Raw genomic sequence first — 19,476 nt, 5'->3', positions numbered from 1 at the left:
GATTGAAACAAAGTGCTTGAGAGCCTTGATGATAAGACACTTGTGGGTGTTTTAGCGAGTTATTCTAGAATCATGTTATCTTTACATACCTTTCACTCACTAATTTATGTTTTCATTGCTCAAGAAAGAAAAGCTCTTCCAAGCATTCACAGCAAGCAAGTGTTAACTAGAAGAAATAGAATTGAGAGCTACTTAGTTATGTTATCTAGTTGAGCAAGAAATTTGCGTTGGTTATCTTTGCTTCACTAACACTTGCATAATAGCCATGTCACCGCTACAACTACACTATGTTTTTAGGTCAAGAAGCGGAGGGCTATCTAGGCGTACCTATCATAAGTGAACGAAAACATTCTCATTATTTCGTCTTAAACAACTGAGTTCTTTATGGCTTGGATTTCTCTCTATGTTGCTCGAGGACGTTCCAGTTTAAGTTTGGGTTTAAACAACCGACTGTTATTTTTATGCTCATTCAAACCTTTTTTTAAATTGAGATTTTTCTTCAAACCGAGGTATTCGCTCAGACATCGCCACTAATGACTAACGAATGCAAATGTTTCCAAATATCTGATTTTCATTTTGTTTCCATAGAGAAAGGGCTATTTATGAACGAAATCAAGCCAATACATGAAAATAAGTAAAGGGGAGATAGAAGAGCTCAAATGGGAGGTGCACAAGATAAGCTAGAGCAAAAAAGGGCGTTCCATACAACCGTGAGCGGTCGTATGTCCTGCTAAGGGCACCCTCTGATCCTCCGCTACAAATACCATGAAGGAGCCAATGCCAGAAACAACACAAATCATCGTTGAAACCTCCATCTTCGTTATCCACAACAACGCTAGCCGCCGTCATTTCCCATCTACATCTCCATAGCCGCCACTGTCTCCACCACCGTAGTACTCAGCCAACTAGCCATACTTAGTAATTGGATATCACATCCGACATCCATTCTAGGACATATTATCAATCAATCAACCTTCATGATGTGTTCTTTAATGATTTCTTCATATGATCTGATCTTCATGTGTCAGTAGTTCGGTAAGGTCATGGTTGAGGCATAACCCTACAACCCGATGTATTTGTTGGAGGGATCATGAAGTACTTTGAATTAACGTCGCATATGTGTAACATAAAATTGCTTCGTAGTTGTCTCTTGTCTTGTTCGTGTTCTTCGTCCATGTAGGTACCCAGGATCATGGAGAACGGGCCACTGAGAGGCTAAGCGCAGGGAGACTGTAATGTGTTATTCTGAACACCGATAACAGAATACTTTAGTACGGTAACACAGAACCTATCTTTGAGGATATAAGAGGTGTAGTCATTAAACACCCAATGCTTTTGTCTGATTTCTATCTTAATTACCGGGCAATCCTGAGCGTCGGATAGGGCGTTCAGTTGGACAATTGACTCTTGATACATGACGTGCGTCGGTCAAGACATAATTTGGACACATCCCCTACTTCGATACATAGCAAGTACATCTCGATGGGTGACTTCTAGAGCACAAATTAAGATCATAATGGTCCCGTCACAAATATATGGCTTTAAGAATAAGTCCTCATACCCATGCTTATTTTTATTATAAGAGTTTTGAGTGTCAACTTGATTTTGATTCGGTCAAAAACTGGAATTAATTCTCTCGCAAAAGCTTGGTAGAAACCTCGCACCATTCTCTCGTGGGGTCGATAACTTAGAGTCATCTCTAAGAGAAAAAGACGAGAATCATTTCTGCTCCTTTACTCGATCATCAAAGGGACTAATCATCTTTGTTCATTCTCTCACTCTCTATGATGCGCGGGAGGGGGGTGGGGACAATGACCTGTCGGTGGTCTTGATATAGACACGCACACGTTCGCCAGATGCGCCTTTCACAGCGAAACTTTGTTTTTTTAGTGTCTCCTGAGGCTGCTTTAAGATCCGTGTTTTTCATCCAATGGCCAAAAGGTAGTTCGCTGCGAAATCTCCCCTGGTAGACGGTCGCCGATTAACATTTCCCAAAAGAAAAGCAAACCTAGTGCCCGCACGAGCTCGGGGAGGAGCCAAGCTCTCCGGCCGGTGCGCCATGGGAATGGCCAAGCTCTCCGGCCGGTCCGCGAGCCTCCGTGCGGCGCCGGCCTCCTCCCACGAGCGCAGCAGCTCCGCCTGGATCTGGGGAGGGGGTCGTGGGTTGTGTGCTGGCCGATGGGGCGCGGCCACGGGGGGCGCCGCCGGTGTGGATCAGACGGAGGCCGTGGGTTTCGCCAGAGATGAGATGAGGTGAGGCCCGTTACGTTCTCCGGCGCCGCCTGTCTCCTCCCCGGAACCAACTCCGACTCCGAAACAGACTCGTGCTCCCGTCTACACGAACGCTCTCGCGCGCCCCGCCCCGCCCCGCCTGTCTCCTTCCCGTCCGCGATTTGGTTTCGAGGTATGAGCTCTATATATCTAGATCCGCTCCGGCTCCCACAAGACCAGATCGATTGCGCTGATCTTTTCCCTCCGGTTTGTAGGATGTCTAAGCGACGACGCCGGGGCGAGGAGGGTGAGGCCCGCTGCCATGACCGCAGCGGCAACAAGCACAAGAGCCTCTATCTGGTTCTAGACGACTGGCACAGGGGCTTCACCATCCGCAAGCTTGACGCTGGCAGCCCTGACCTAAGCACCCCCCCTGTCGTCCGGCTAGTGTCACCTGCGCGTAACCTTCCCATGGACTTTGCAGCACTGGGCGGCAACATCATAGCCACCAGCAACCAATATGCTGCCACCGTGGTTTTCGACACGGAAACTGCCGCTCTGGCCATGGGCAATCCCCTCCCTGATTCACTCCTCGATGCGGCAAACTACTTTCTCACCGCCGGCGACGCGCTGTTTGCGTTCGCCTACTACTTCATGAGGCGGCCTCAGTCCTTTCACGTCCTGACCACCACCAAGGACGACATGAACAATTTGTGCCCAAGCACTGACAGGTCCTGGAAAAGCATGCCGGCACCCTTCACCAAGGATGAAAAGATCAACTCCTACGCCCTTCACCCGGACGGGCACACCATATTTGTGTCTTCGTACACCAGCGATGTCATCGCTGGCACCTTCTCCTTTGACACCAAGAACCGTGAGTGGAGGCGCCATGGGGATTGGATGCTCCCTTTCGAACTTGAAGGCTACTTCGACGCCGAGCTAGATGCATGGGTTGGGCTACACCCAGATGGCTACATCTGCTCCTGCCAAGTTCCCTCCCTCGGCAGCAGCAGCAGCACACTGCAGCAGCCCAAATGGAAGATGGCCAAGGAGCACAAGATGTGGAACCCATGGCATCAGTTGGCTAGAGGGCGAGGACCTACTCTCACCTACATGGGCAACTCCAGGTTTTTCCTTGTTGATTGCGTGGCGGCCGATGGTTTAGAGTTCCAGGATGCTTTTGGTGACTCTTGTGGCTGCGTGCTCAGCATGACCACGTTTCGTCTCAGCTACAATCGTGAGGGAAATCTGAAAATCAAAGACAGGAAGACTACCTCTTGTCGCGTGTCTAAGCAACTCTCGACCTTCTCCCCCGTGGCCTTCTGGATGTAGCTACAGCCAAGGAAACTGCTCATGCTGCTTTTAATTTATTTAGCTGTATGTAATGCATACTAGTTATGTTCATCGTCCTATCTGTAAATTACTCCCTCCATTTTTCTATATACAAGGCCACTTTGTAAATTGGGTCCAACCCTGACCATCGATTTGAGCAACAAAATATATGTTATAGGCCACACAAAGCATAGGCATATAACATATATTTTGTTGCTCATATTGATGATCAAAGTTAAACCCAAATTATGAAATGGCCTTGTATAGAAAAAGAGAGGGAGTATGATTTGAATCAATAAAAAGCAAACCGGTTATTGTGTGGAACCTTTCGGAGCTTTTAATTGTTAATTCTGCAAATGCAGAAACCGAGCGATGGATGTCTATAACTATGAGTTTCAGCAACTTATGTTAATTTTTGTAATGATAAATATAGATGTGAGTTGGAATCTATTCTCTTGATGAATATAGCTGAGTGACATAGTCTCATCTTATCTGTCACCACAGAAAAGAAATAATATCTCTGCAGTTCTCTTGCTTTTTTTGGGGGGGGGGGGGGGGAAACCCCCCTCAGGGGGCTCTCGTCCCACTGTAACTTCAAGGAAAGTTAACGAAAGCGTAGTGTGAGTTGTTCATAATTCGCAAACATTTACTTATTTATTATATGGACTGGAGAATGTTAATTCATGGTCGCTTTCTTTCCTTGACATGGTAATACGTACATTCTCCTGCCCAGAAGTCCCAAGAATAGGTTAAATTTGGAACATCTTTAGGATTCAGATTTGTGTTTCATAAAAGAACACAATCAGGTTTTGGAATCGCTTTATGGAGAAGCTAGCCATTGATCGGATATGTAAACTCATTAGGATGCTCGCGTGAAGAATGCTGATAAAATAATATTTTACATGACATGGCTAATGCCGCGTCTACTTATTTACAATTTACATTCTGTTAAAATGCAAAGAATTTATTTCTTGGCAACTAAATCATCCCCTGTTTAGTTGCTTTTATGCAGAGGCATTACGGATTTACAATCAGTTGCCAAAGAAAGCCTTCACTTATTATGATGCTGGTGCAAAACATGATTTAGCAGCTACTTTTTACACTACAAATTTGGTGATATGTTACTTGTTCTGCTGTTGTTCCATGTTCGTTAATTGTGCATCACATGTTCACCAAAGTGGCTAGGCTATTAGATAGATGGGTCATTTTATTGCCAGGATGTTTTCCAGCGTGCTCACAAATGTTGATCAGTACAGTGGTTTTGAAGTTGCCCTCAACCTTTAACAATTTTCTTATATCTGTTTTTCTTTTTTTGATATATGCAGTATGCTTGGTTTATTTATAGGATGCGTTGTAAGCTAGATATAATAGGTTCTGCAGTAATTAAGATAGATACCAACACGGTTGCCTTTATTGCATTGCTACATTCTATTCTATGATGTGAATTTGTTGGCCAATCATCTAAAAAAGTAATTGGCAAATGCTGATGCATCAAATACCTGGCATTTTTTCATGTTTGGGCCTTTTTAATTACGAATACCTGGTTTATTTATAGGGATTTTTTGGTAAATTACAGAGTAACATAAATTTAGAAGTAGATACCTAAAGGTAGAAAATAAAATCACAGCCTATACAAACACTATATTGTATTTTGTCTATACAAAATCCATCTGGTGACATTATTCAGTAAAATGTCATGAGCAAATTTAAAAGATGATAAAAAAGTGCACTTCAGAGGTACTCATGTTGGTATCTTTTGATCTGGCCATTGTAACTGTGTAGAAGTACACTAATATGTTGTATCTCTGTAAAAGATTTGTGTTCCTTTGTTGTTGATAAGCAGGAGGATATGAAACTGAAAAGCATGAATCACTTATCACTTAGTTTACAAACATGTATTTGGGAACAATTTTATTTCTAGGTAAATACACATTGTCTGATACACAAGTCGTGTCATTATATAAACCAAACCTCTGATCATTTTTTTCCGATGCTACTACATTGTAAGAAAATCATGAATTGTACTTGGCAATGTAGATCATCAATGGCTTATGACCACAAGTAGAGGCAGATGCACAATGTGAACAGAAACCAAACTTTGTTACGGAAACTATATTAGGTTTGATTTGCTTTGAACTTGAGATCTAGCAAATTGAAATATGGGAAGTTGGTTCTGAAAAAGGCACTAGCTCGGCACTGATTCGAGGTCATGGTTACTAATCACAAGAGTTGACATGTACATATATTTTGTTGCAGTATGTGCTATTAAAGTTCATGCTCTGTATCATGGCATGTTCCCTTTTTGGTTTCATTGGTCATTATGTGTTTCTAAAGATCCTTTGAAGATCAATACCAATCTTTGTTTAGTTACTAACTTACTACAAAAGCATTCTGGCCAAATAAAAATTGACCAAGAGATGATAGCAAGGAGATAGAAGTTGTCAATTTTGTGATAATTCGAGTCTTTTGATGATTTATTTTTCCATGTCCAGTAGCAAAACATTTTCTGTTAGATGCTGGGATTTCGGACTTCTCATGTGATTTGTGAACTGACCCTCTTCTGCTTGCAATCTTCGATAGTTTTGGTGGTAAATTAAAAGGTGGATCGAGAAAGATGTTGTGGCTGAATCGTTGACAAATAGGAGTTCAACCTGGCTTTGAAGGTTGCCACCCCGATCTTTCTTTTTGCAGTATTAACTCTGCATCGAACAAAGAAAGTTTCCTGGCACTGTCCAGCTATTATTCAGATCACAGTTTCAGGTATACTCACATACTTGGTTGCTGCATCAGATACATATGCATTTTACATTCAGCTACTTCACAGAATAATTTTGTATTGAAACTGTGACACTCTTCTTTTTTGCAGTCTTTATTCTGCATCGTACAGAGCAAGTGTTATGCATGTTTCTTTCCTCCTAGAGAACTCTGTGCATGCACACATCCCAGTGAGGGGCCTCAGTGAGGGACAGGCTAGGCTGGAGATGTCGGTGATGAGGTTATCCGACATTGGTGGCTTGCTTCTTGAAGCACACCGGTGTTCCCAAGCACTCATCAAGTCTCTGAGATTTTCTGTATCCTCTATGAATGATCCGCTTGTTTAGTTTGTGGACTAAAATGCTTGAACGATTGTTTTTGGTGAAACAACCAAATAGTTACAAGGGATAGAAAATAGTATGCTGCAGCAACATATCGTTGTCACTTAAGCACCAGAATACTGATTTAGGTGACTAGCAGGCAAATTAAGTAAGATTTATCAGTAGAACAGAAATATCGATCATAGTACTGCATCCTTGCAAGTGAAATGCCAGTGTTGGTTATCTGAACACTCTGAAGAATTGCTTGCAGAAGTAGTTTAGTGCTTAGTAAGTTGTTAAGAGTACAAATTTATAGGCTTGAACAGTGGTTCATATCCTAATAAGATGTTCTTTTTGCTATTTGTAGCTGATGAAAAAGTAACAACTTACCAGGTAGCCTGCCGACGATAAAAAAAAAGATCGCGGGTCGAATATCCGAAAATGCAGGGTCTTTTATGTAAAAACGAAACGTTTTCTCACTTCAGCCACTTCAGAGGGGACTGCAGGTTGAATTTACAGAAAAGGAGGGACTTTTTTGCAAAATTGCTAATAACGTACGACCAGAAGCGGTAGCTGCTTTATTAGTAGGGAAAGATATACCGCCAACTTCTTCATCATTGTGTTATACTCCCTCCGTTTTAAAATATAAGTCTTTGTAGAGATTTCAAATGAACTATCACATACGGATGTATATAGGCATATTTTAGAGTGTAGATTTACTCATTTTGCTTCGTATGTAGTTATTTGTTGAAATCTATAGAAAGACCTATATTTAGAAACGGAGGGAGTATATGCAGGATGATAGTTGCTGCCACTAGAGATACTGAACCAACAGTGCTGCCACTAGAGATACTGAACCGATCAAATTAGTTGCTTCGGTGTATCATGTTTTTATGACTTGTCTGTTCCCAGTTTATCATGGACGATTGACGGGTCCATGGGATACCCAATACAACCTTTTCAAACTGTTTCTTTTAGGAACAAAAAAAACTTGTGCCAAAATAACGGATCCAAAGAAGAACAAAAGGCATTGGTCCCTGTTAGACCATTGATGGCTTGCGGACTCCAGGACAGTCGACCGGAGGCCGTCAAGATGATCATCACGGATCGACTGGTGTAGGCTGTTGAATATATGAAGAAATTACTACTCCCTCCGATCCAAAATAATAATAATATCATGGCTTTAATTTAAATTTGAACTAAAGCTAAACTAAAGCCATGACACTTTTGGATCGGACAGAGTACAAGATTTAATCCGAATAGAAACTAAACTAATTATGCGAACTAGCAAAATAGAATAGACAAATAGATCAAATCTAAATCACATAAGGAGTTAGGATTTGTGAGTAAGCAACTCCAATGTGCTGACCCATTTCGTCCGTGCATGTCCGTGCGGGTCGCTGCAGACAGAAAAGTCAGCCCAACGCGTCGACCCAAATGGATGCGTGTCCGCCTATCGACCCTTCCTGGCCCAAAAATGGGCCTCATTTGCGTCGGCGCGGACACGTGCCTACTCCCCCCTGGCCCGCTAGTCAGTGGCACATTAGCCATTCTTTTCCACCCCTACCGATAGCAAGCCCTCGCCCGCCCCACCCCGTCGCCGCTGCCGCCCAGTTCCGGTGTCCCTGCCAGCAGTCCGCGCCTACACCAACGCCGCCACCACCGCCTCACCGCCGGGCCACCGAAGCTTCCCCCCACCCCGACCTCGACGTTGCCGCGAGCACGAAATCGCCCCCGCGGCCTCGGCCATCTCCTTCGTCCGATGACGCCGCGCTCGCCTGACGCCGCCACACTCGTCGGACGCCACCAGGCTAGCTACCTGGTCCGGGGGAGGCGCGCATCTCTTGGCCGGCCAGCATCTTCGACGACGCCCACAAGCTGTTCGACAGTTTGCCCCCAAGGTACAAATGGACTCTATCGACGAGTTCTTTTTCCACAATTTTCTCTGTGACTCCTACGATTCCTCATCCGATGATGAGGAGATGGTGGCTGTTGTGTTGGTCCATGACCACCTTAATAGACAGCGACCGTTGTTCTGGGGCTCGATCCTGGGGCACACTCCGGCATTGATCGCAATTAAGAGAGCGGTCATTTCATTCTTTGGAAGGACTACTTTGACACATCCAACCCGCTGTTCAAACATAACTCCGGCGGTGTTTCCGTATGGCTAGGCATGTTTTCAACCGTATTCGAGAGGGGGTGGTCGGATACGATAAGTATTTTGAGTGCAAGGAGGGTGCCCTTGGAAAGATGGGCTTCTCATCTTATCATAAATGCACTGCAGCTATTCCATGCTTGCATACGGAGTGCCCGGTGATCTCATTGATGAGTACGTCCGTATGAGCGAGTCTACGTGCCTAAAGTCCATGTACAGGTTCTGCAAGGTTGTGATTGCAGTGTTTGGCCCTGAAGACTTGAGAGAGCCGACTGCTAAAGATACAACTGCTTGTTGGTGACCAATGCCAGCATGGGCTCCCCAGGGATGCTTGGCAGCATAGACTGCATGCACTGGGGTGAAAGAACTGCCCTTCTGCTTGGCAAGGGCAGTATAGGGGCCATGTCAGGGCTTGCACTGCCATACTTGAGGCCGTGGCCTCACAAGATCTCTGGATATGGCACTCTTTCTTTGGCATGGCCGGATCGCACAATGATATCAACGTGCTTCAATGCTCGCCCGTGTTTGCAAGGCTTGCTGAAGGCAACAACCCGCCGGTCAATGTTAACATCAATGGCCACAATACAACAAAGGATACTACCTAGCTGACGGTATCTATCCTAAGTGGACCACTATTGTGAAGACAACCCCCAACCCTGTCGGAGAGAAGAGGAAAAGATTTAAGGATGTCGAGCGTGCCTTTGGTGTTCTGCAATCTCGATGGGGGCATCGTTCGATATCCTGCTAGAACTTAGAGCACCAAGAAGTTGTGGGAGGTGATGACTGCTTGTGTGATCATGCATAATATGATCGTAGAGGATGAGCGCCCAGAACGTATCTACGATCAAGGGTTTCAGTTTCAGGGTGACAATGTTGTGCCTGAGCATGGAGGAGCGGCAACGTTTGCATAGTTCACCCAGTTTCATCATCAAATACGTGATTGGGAAACTCATATTCAGCTACAAGAGATTTGGTTGAGCATATGTGGGCTCATGTTGGCAACCAATAGATGTATCTTTTTTTAAAATTTATTTGAGACAATTTAATTTTTATTCGGCTTGTAAACTATGATATATTTATTTGGGTTGTGGAACTATGCTATTTTTTGTTTGCTTGCGAAACTATGCAAAATGCGTGTATATTTGTTGAAAAATGGCGGCAAGTCGGCCACGCGGGCAAATATGGGTCGACGCATTGGCCGCACCGCCAAGCCAAATCAAAAAGAGGATGGACGGCGAGCGGGCGGCCGACCCAAACAGACAAAAAACGGATAAAGCGTGCGTCCATTTGGGTCTGCGCGTTGGAGTTGCTCTAATATCCAGCCTTGTTTTGCAAGCATAACCTGATTAGGGCATCTCCAAAACGGACTCTCAAACTGCCCTCATCTGTCTGGACTGCGCTGTCCGGATGTGTTTTGACATCCAATGCGGCGCACTCAAATCTTCCTCCCGGTCCCATTCTCTTCCACTCCGCCTCGGCCTCCCTTACTTTACATCCGTGCCCTCCTCCTCCGATGCTGTCGATGAACCTCTTCGCCCGACACCCAGGCATTGCCGAATGACCGCAACCACCACCCACACGCCCGCTCCCCTTGTACCACGGTGTTGTCCACCCAGGATTCGTCCGCGGCCATGTACCCTCCGCCCCCCGTCGAAGACGTCCATGGCGGACACCACGCCCAACAGGTGTTCGGTCAAATGCCATTGAACTTATTTTTAAAATTTATGGCATTTTTTAGAGTACGAAGGATGGAGGGGTACTCGAGCATGGAGGATGAGTTGTTGAAAGATGCATGGTTGGCCTTATCCGCAGATTTCATAGGCAGGAGAAGAAGGGGGTTCTTCTGGCAGCGCGTGTATGGTTCGTTTCACGCGCGAAAGCACATTGCGCGTTACGACATGTGCATCATCAATGAATGCAATGTGAAGTCATTAGCATATCAATAGTACAACATCAAGACCACCGTCACCAAGTTTTGTAAGCGGTTGATCGGCTGGAGGCAATGTAGCCATTGGACGCGGCATCCATGGAGATCGTAAGTTTTGCCTCTTCTTGCTTAACTTATTGATTGATTCATTCTTTCACTCAATGTTGCTCTACACATTGTGTAGCATGTACGCGGTGTCATGATGTACCACAGGGTAGAGGGCAGGCCATTTACGTACATACATTGTTGGATAAAGCTCAAGGGGTAGTATGTGTGGGACGACATACTCCGTTCATGAAAAACTTGTTGAACGGTTAATCTTGTTGAATTTGAATTATTTCTCATTGAATTTGAACTAGACTTATTTGCATGCTATGTATGGATGATTTATACTATTTTCTATCTGAACTTTGATGAATTTGCCGTGTTTGATGAAATCCGTTTGGTTAGTTAAAAGGCGGTTTGAAATGTATGCTGATAGCATTGGATGGCGGCTTCCCGCATCCTTGTCCACGGACTCCCCCCTCCCCCCACCCCCTGTCCGCGGATGAATGCGGTGTCCAGTTTATGGGTCAACATTGAAGATGCCCTTAAACAACTGGATGTCTCTCAAATCCATACCCCCTTCTCCTTTCAGTAATACAATATCAATCCATTTCTTATCATCCCCGCCCCACCAAAACTGAGCTAGCGAACTTGTTATCTTCTCGCACATGTTTTGGGATAAATGAAAGCAACTCGTTGAAAAGGTAGGGATCGCCCGACAAGGTTTAACATTGGGGGGGGGGTCCACCCGTTGCATAATTTCTTGATGGATGAGATTATACCATAGGTATTTCTCCATAAGAGCTTCAATAGCTATGCTTGAGACCTCATGCACCCTCTTCTTAAGATCATCACCACAATTTGCGCTGAAAAATAGCTAATTTTTATCTGTTAACTAGCTAGCCTTGCCCTCTTCCGTGTACCTATAAACTATCATGAATTCTCCTAGCGCCATCTTTAGAAGCCCGAGTGAAGATTAGGTAATCATCCGTAAATACCAAATGTGTGATCCATGGTGCATGAATCCCCACCCTGATGCCTCTAGATAAATGACTTATTCCAACCTTCTCAAGAAAACTTGTTAGGCCTTCACAGAAAATTAAAAAACAGATAAGGGGAGATCGGATCCCCTTGACGAATACTCTTGACGGTTTGAACACATCAGAGAAAACACATTGACCCAGACAGGAAAGAGGTCGTTTCAACACAAGCTATTATCCTATCAATCCACATATCCGCAAAGCCAAGTTTGTGCATAATTGCCTCAAGTACAACCACTCCACCTGGTCATACACTTTTGCCCTATCTAGCTTGATTGCACAATCTGCACTCTTTCCTTTTTTCCTCTTTAGGTAGTGTATGCACTCATTTGTATTTTGTACATTGTTAGAGATAAGCCAACCCGGAACAAAGGCACTCTGCTCCTCAGAAATAATTTCATCCAAGATAGGCCGAAGCCGGAGTGCAAGAACCTTAGACACAATTTTGTAGAACCAGTTGCACATAGATATAGGATGAAACTGCGTAAGATTCTGTGGGTTTCTGACCTTAGGAATGAGTGCAAGAATTGTGCTATTAACCACGTCTGACATCACTCTAGTTACAAAAAATCCACAGATTGCATGACATACTGAGCTCTTTAGGTGTCAATACTTGATGGAGAACCAGTTGTGAATCCATCAGCCCCCATAGATGCATCACAAAAAGAGCCCTTTCTATCTCCATGCCAGTCACATCTACGCACAATTGTTCATTCATTAATTCACTCACCTTTGGTTCAACATGAGCAGTAATCTCTTCCAGCTTTGTTCCTTCTTGACCCGTGAAGAGATTTTGATATAAAAAATTATAGTTGCATCCTCAAGTTCCGGTTGCGCTATGACTATCGTCCCATCCTCCAACATCAATGAATTGATATTGTTCACTCGTGCACGCTCTCTAGTCTGAGCATCAAAAAACTCCGTGTTACAGTCACCCTCCTGACGAGTGATATTTTTACACCCATTTCACCTTTGTTTAAATCGAGATATTTCAATTAAAAAGAGATATTCGCTCCGATATTGCTACTAATGACTAATGAATGCAAAGGATTCCGCAAATCCTCTCTTTGATGTGTTTCCACGGGAAATGGGCTAAAAGGGGAAGAAATCGCGTGTGGAAATGGAATGGAAGAAGATGGAGGAAGAAGGAATCAACAGGAAGCATCTGCGCGAAGATAGCACAAAAGACATCGTTCCATATGGGCGCGAGCGCCCGTGTGAGCGCCCGTTTGGCGTGAATTTCGAGGCAGATAGTCTACCTGAACAACTTTCAATAAAGGGACCCCTTCGAAATGTAATCCGAGAGACGAGCACAGAAGCCAGAACCTCTTCATGGTCCTCCTCATCCAAAAACCCATATCCATCTCCACCACCACCATAGTGCTCTTCCATCCCGTTTATACTTGTAATCATGCATCGGACAAGGCATCCATTGTAAGACATATTACAATCAACCAATCTCAAGATGTGTTCTTCAATGTTTTCTTCCTGCGATCTGATCTCCATGTGTGAGTAGTTCGGTAGGTATGGGTTGAGGCATGAGCCTTGCAACCCAAGGTATTTGTTGAGGGGATCAATGGAATACTTTGACATAACGTCCTGTATGTGTGAAATAAAATTATTCCGTGAAGATGTCTCTTGTCTTGTCCGCGATCTACATCCTTGCAGGTACCCAGTGTTGGGGATATAACCCCATGGGGTGACCCGCCCAGGAGGGGCCGGGTTACATTGTTGGCGATTCAAGAGTAAAGACTTAAATGGGCCTAAGAAGACATGAAGACTTGGAGGCGGCTTAAGAGGCGGGCCTGTTGAGGGCCCAAGACCTGGAGGTGTGAGCCGCTCGATGGTGACTTGCTTAGCAAGGCAAGGCGACTTAGAAACTGAGTTGGTCACGTTGTGTGATCCGACTTGGACTCTTGTAAGTCCAGAGGCTCAACTTGTGTATATAAAGGCGAGACCCTGCGGCGGGTTAACTCAGAAAACAATTGATCGAGAGCTAGGTCAAGCGATTTAGCTCCCTTGTAATCGATACTCAAGTAATAGTCAACAAAAGCAGGAGTAGGCTTTTACCTCGTTGTGAGGGGCCGAACATGGTGTAACGCCCACGATGCGGTTATATCTCCCACGTGTCGAGGCACGACTTAGAGGCATAACCGCATTGTGGTTTTGTCGCAAGAAGGGTCATCTTCACACAATCCCATGTAATGAACAAGAATGGGATAACGAGAGTTGGCTTACAATCGCCACTTCACACAATACATAAATATAATTCATACATCATCCAAAATCCACACATAGACCGACTACGGTCAAGATCCAAATGAAAATAAGACAACCCCAAATGCTAGATCCCCGATCGTCCCAACCGGGCTCCACTACTGATCATCAGGAAAAGAAACATAGTAACGACCACGTTTGTCGTGGAATTGTCACGGCATATGTCCTCGAGCTAGGACTTAGTCGTGGAGCCATCGCAGCTAGGAAGCTTGAAGGGGTTAATGCGGGACAAGGAACACGAGGGTTTATACTGGTTCGGCCCCTTACGGTGAAGGTAAAAGCCTACGTCCAGTTTGAGGTGGTATTGATTAGGGTTACGATCACCAGGGAGCTAAACTGTTATCCCGGCTCTCGATGAGATTGTTCTCTGCCTTAAACCGCTGCCGGGTCGTCCCTTTATATAGGGAGGCTGACGCCCTGCAGCTCTCAGAGTCCCGGCCGGCTCATAAGAGTGTCCAGCTCGGACTCTCAACTATTCTTGCCTTACACTACAAGTTTTACCAAAACAATGATTGCAACTACGGGCCTTAAGCCATATCCGGGTCTTAAGCCCATCTTTGGCCCACCGTCTTCAAGCTTGGCGCCAGGCTTCTGGCAATGACCATATGAGTAACCCGGCCCCTCCTGGCGGGTGACTCTAAGGTCTATATCCTCAACATTAGGCCCCCGATTGATTTGAGCCGGCTCATGTCAATCTTCTATTCCTTCGACAGAAAACCTCCGGCTTACAATTGTGTAAAGGCCATAACCCGGCATGACATCATCCTCTGGACTCCGGGTAATCCGCCGTGACGTCATCTTCCATTAAGACCTTTTTTACTCCACCAGATTCGCAACGAATCTTTTTGTTTACTGCCATCCCGAAAATCGAGGCGTTCGTGGGGAGATAACCACGCCGTGGTCTCCTTGATTCTCGCGCCCACTTATGAGCTCGCCTTATAAATAGGCCGGCCCGACGGGCTTTCCGCCACTTCTCTCTCCTTCATCTTCTTCCTCGCGCCACTGCTGCCCTGCCCGAGCTCTGCTACTGCCACCGCCGTCGCGCCCCCGGACTTCGTCAACGTTGGCCGCTGCATCACCCTGACTCGGTCCAGACAAACGGCGGCAACCTCCGCTCCTCTTCAGCTCCGGTGAGTCCTCGCCACTCCATAGGGCAGATCCGCACTAGGGCTTCATAGTTCTTCCTCTGTTCTTCGTAGTTCATCGCGGCTCTCAGTAGATTTGAATTTTACTGCCCCTTTTTGATCTTAGCTCTGTATGGACTTACTGCGGTAGACGTTGAAGACCCATTTCACATGCAAATATCCCTCTTTTTACCGCATAAGAGCCTTGTTCAAGCTCAAGAACCTCCTCGCGTCTGTTTCTAGGTCTAAAAACTTTTCTTTTACCCGACCATTTTGATCCAAATTTTTTACTGCAATGTGTGAAACCTGTTTTACCACACTTAGTAAAAAAAACTGCAATCATTGAATCTCGGCGGTTTACAGTTCCGGTTTAAAGAAACCACGTGCCGTAGAACCTTCCGGCTTAAAGAAAACCATGCGCCATAAAATTTCCGGCTTAGCTGTGATAAGGCCTGTAGACAATCAAATTACTCTCAATCCCTCGGCGGCTTAAATAGCCCGATGCACTTAAGTGTATACCATTAGTCCCCTTCATAAGCCGCCACCTTGACATTGAACTGTAGATTTCTTCCGGCTTATAATTAACCCGGACATTTTTCCTTTTATCCTAGACTGCTGACTTTCACCATGCCTCCCAAAGCTCCCAAAGCCTCCATTACTTGCAACTGGATGAGGTCCAATGTCACCAATGAGACCCTAGCAGATTTTGTCAAGTCTGGATATCTGCCCAAAAAGGACGTCATGTCCTACCGTGCCCCTGACCCGTCAGAAGAGAGACCACAACCAAAGGACGGGGAGGTAGTGATTTTTGCGAATCATATGAGCCGGGGCTTCGCACCGCCCGGTTCAAAGTTTTTCAGAGACATTCTGAACTTCTTCGATCTGCGGCCTCAGGACATAGGACCCAACTCAGTGTCCAATATCTGCAACTTCCAAGTGTTCTGCGAGGTTTACCTTGGAGAAGAACCTAGTCTGCTGCTCTTCAGAGAGCTTTTTTACTTGAACCGTCAGAATGAGTGCGCCAATGGGCCGAGCCTAGAGCTAGGCGGCATCTCCATTCAGAGACGGAGAGACTGTCTTTTCCCTTATGCCGAGCCGCCGAGCCACCCAAAGGACTGGAACATGACTTGGTTCTATTGCCAAGACACATCACCGGCTGATGAAAGTCCGCTGCCCGGCTTTCGCCCATCGCGTCTGGAGTCAACACACCCACTGTCAGACAAGCTGACTCCGGCGGAGCGCCAGCCTCTGCTCCCCACCATAAACAAGATCAAGGCTCTCCTGGGCAATGGTCTCAACGGAATCGATTTGGTCCGGGTCTGGATCTCCTAGCCGGTGATCCCATTGAGCCGCCGCCCCGGCTTAATGTGCGAGTACATGGGCCGAAAGGACGACCCTCAGAGACACAGCCGCAACGATCTTCCTGAAGACGTTGCAGAGGAGATGACCAAGGCTCTCTTGAACGAGAGCCTGGCAGACTGCGGAAGGACCGGGTTAGCCCCCTTCTGCAAGACCAACCCAGCCCCAGCGGTAAGCTGCTGATCTGAACATCTTATCTGTACATAACTTTCATCTAAATCATTGTAAGAAAACCTCATTGTATTCTTTCAGGCTGATGACAAGTTCTGGCGGGTCAAATATGATCACGAAGCGGCCAAGAAGGCCAGAAAGGCGAAGAAAACCACCAAGAAAGCCGCTCCCCGCAAGAAGGGGAGTAGGCCAACTGCTTCGGAGCTGATGCAATTAAGCGACAACTCCGAGTCAGAGGTAACCCCTGAAACTGTAAGCTCTTTGTTATGTTTATTGTTTATTTCTTGTCCGCCTTACCAATACTTGTTCATCAACAGGATGACACCGGAGCCAGTAACCCGGTGGTTGAAGAGGTAATGTCACTTTCCTCCGACTCGGAGCCCTTGCCAAGGCTGAAAGTCCGAAGGGTAACCCGGAAAGTAAGCTTTTCACATCCTTTAGCTTATCAAGATCCTCAATTTATTTTGAAGCGACAGGTTCATGAGAGCCGGCGTCACACCCGGACCAACAAGGACACCGACCTCTCAGCCGGGTTACCCGACGCATCGAGGAAGCGCCGAACTGAGGTTATTTCCCACTTGTACCCTTTTCATCCGTTGGCGGGTGTTATCCGTCAGCCACTCAATTCTTCTGACACAAATTATCAGGAGACCTCCCCCTCTTCGGGCGACTCTATGCAGTCGAGTCTTCCGGCTTTCAAGACCGCGCCCGGGTAATGATAACCATCTCATGTTATACTTGTCTGTACTTACCCTTTTTGTGCTTAACGTTTCTGTCCTTTCAGTGCCCAAGCCAAACTCACCAAGAGGGCGAAGAAAGCCAAGCAAATCGAAGAGCCGGAGTTGCCTGAGCCGGAGGCAGCAGATCAAGAACCGCCAGCTGCCTCCGCTCCCGAAGCCGCCGCTCCAACTAATAAGGCAGCTGCCGAAGCGTCTGCTAACCCGGAGGCCTCCGGCTCGGCTCAACCAGCAAATGATCCGGACGTGGTAATCACCCGGACGGAATTTGTTGAGCCGGGGAGACCTACCGCACTGGCGAAGTGCTCCGCTAAGGGGGAGTTGCTGCAGCCCCACCGGGTGAACCTGGACCTCTCCGACTACGCCAACCTGAGCATTGGAGAGCTCGTCTCTGGCTACATCAGCCAAGTGCACAAGAGCCGGGACGCAGAGGTTGCCATGGTGAACCAGATCCAGCAGAAATCTGAGGTATCATTCTGCTGTCCTCTTACTTACTGCATAGTTACCTTTACCATGCTAGCCCCCAAGTCGACGACTTATGATTGAATATGTTGTAGACTTAGGTTCCGGCTTACTCAATTGAGCCGGCAGTTTGTAGATAGATACGTTCAATATGCATTAGCCCCCAAGTGCCAAGTGTCTTTGCTTGGAAAACACTTGGGACTTTTAAATTTGTATAGTAACCGTTCCTGTCATAACCCGGAAATTTATGCAGGCTGCTGGCAAGAAGCTTGAGGCTGACATGGCCGATCTCAAGAACCGGCTGAAGATGCAAGAGATGGAGACCCAGAAGGCAAATGCCAAATTTGTGTCCAGCATCGCCGCTCAAGAGAAGCTGAAGACGGAGTTTGACGCTGAGCGGAAGGCGTGGGCCGAAGAGAAGGCCGTATTGGTGAACCGGGCTGAACAGGCGGAGAAGACTCTCTCCGAGAAGACCGCCGAGCTCTCCGGCCTAAAGCGCCAGGTGTCCCAGATGGTGGCCGCAATCTTCGGTAAGTCGCCTCACCGGCTTTCATCAAGTTTAGAATTTTTATATCTCATAATTCATCCTTGTCGACGGTTTATCTGATTCTGTTAAACAGGTCCCAGAAGTGCCAACCTCAACTAGAGCGTGGTAACCAAGCTGAAGGCCGTGTATACCCTGGTGGAGCAGCTCTACACCGGGTCACAGCGTGCCTTAGCTGTGGTGGCCCTATCCAACGAGGTGCCGACTCACTTGGCAGAAGTCCTTCGCCGGCTCGCTGTACTGCCCCAACGGATCCAAGAGCTGCGACGGGCCTCTGCAAGAGCCGGAGCGATCGCCGCGCTGAGCCGGGCCAAGGCGTTCCTGCCGGAGTTAGACCCGGCGGACATCGCCCTTGGCTATCCAAGCCTGAAGGAAGACGGCTCCGCTTTCGATCAGAAGGACTTCGCAGCTTGCGTGAAGGCCGTACGCCCGGTGGCCACTCTGATTGGCAATGATACAGATCTGACTAAGTACCAGCCGGGCTACGATACAGAAAATCAGAGGATCCCTACTCCGCGCTATGAAGCCCTCAACTTGATTCCGCCGGCTCGTCAGCACACCTTCGCCCCGGAGATTGACCCGGCGGGGTTAATTGATGAGGAAGCCCAATTCGAAGCTCTCAGCGGCATCGACTGGAAGTCATCAACTTTCCAGGTCTTGGGATCAACCGGAGGAGAAGATAGGAACGAGCCGGAGACTTCAACTCAACAAGCGTCGTAACTCGGCTGGCGGCTTAGCAAACAATGCCTCATCCTTTTGGACTCAATGAGTCTTGGAATAGAGTAGGACCAATACTTTATCTGTGTCATGCCATCGAGCACGCCTTGAATGCTGAAGTCTGCGGAAATTGTCTCCTTTATGTTTCTCCGGGTCATAAGTAATCATTTGTTTTCCTTGCTCTCAAAATAGTTACCTGTAACTATCCTGCAGAGAAAGACAAATCACAAGCCTTGAGGCGACTTACCGCCCTGAGGATCATAGGTTTTTTAAATAACCCGGAATATGAATCAAAAAAGGA

At 46.5% G+C, this 19,476-nt stretch overlaps 1 protein-coding gene across 1 annotated transcript; it reads left to right on the top strand.

Annotated features, from left to right (window-relative positions):
- Positions 1-1,968: 1,968 nt before the first annotated feature.
- On the top strand, positions 1,969-3,991 carry LOC109736367 (uncharacterized). The gene is made up of 2 exons (XM_020295592.4): positions 1,969-2,404; positions 2,487-3,991. The coding sequence occupies exon 2, from the start codon at positions 2,488-2,490 to the stop codon at positions 3,541-3,543; it is 1,056 nt and encodes a 351-aa protein (XP_020151181.1). The 5' UTR covers positions 1,969-2,404; position 2,487; the 3' UTR covers positions 3,544-3,991.
- Positions 3,992-19,476: the final 15,485 nt, after the last annotated feature.

This window comes from Aegilops tauschii, chromosome 3 (genome assembly GCF_002575655.3).
Source record: "Aegilops tauschii subsp. strangulata cultivar AL8/78 chromosome 3, Aet v6.0, whole genome shotgun sequence".
NCBI classification, from domain to species: Eukaryota; Viridiplantae; Streptophyta; class Magnoliopsida; order Poales; family Poaceae; genus Aegilops; species Aegilops tauschii.
The sequence above is the reverse complement of the archived record's forward strand: the minus strand, read 5'-3'. Positions and strand labels throughout refer to the sequence as shown.

What these genes read in the sequence shown, in the direction of transcription:
- LOC109736367 (XM_020295592.4), top strand. Translation starts at nt 2,488, where the DNA reads ATGTCTAAGCGACGACGCCGGGGCGAGGAGGGTGAGGCCCGCTGCCAT.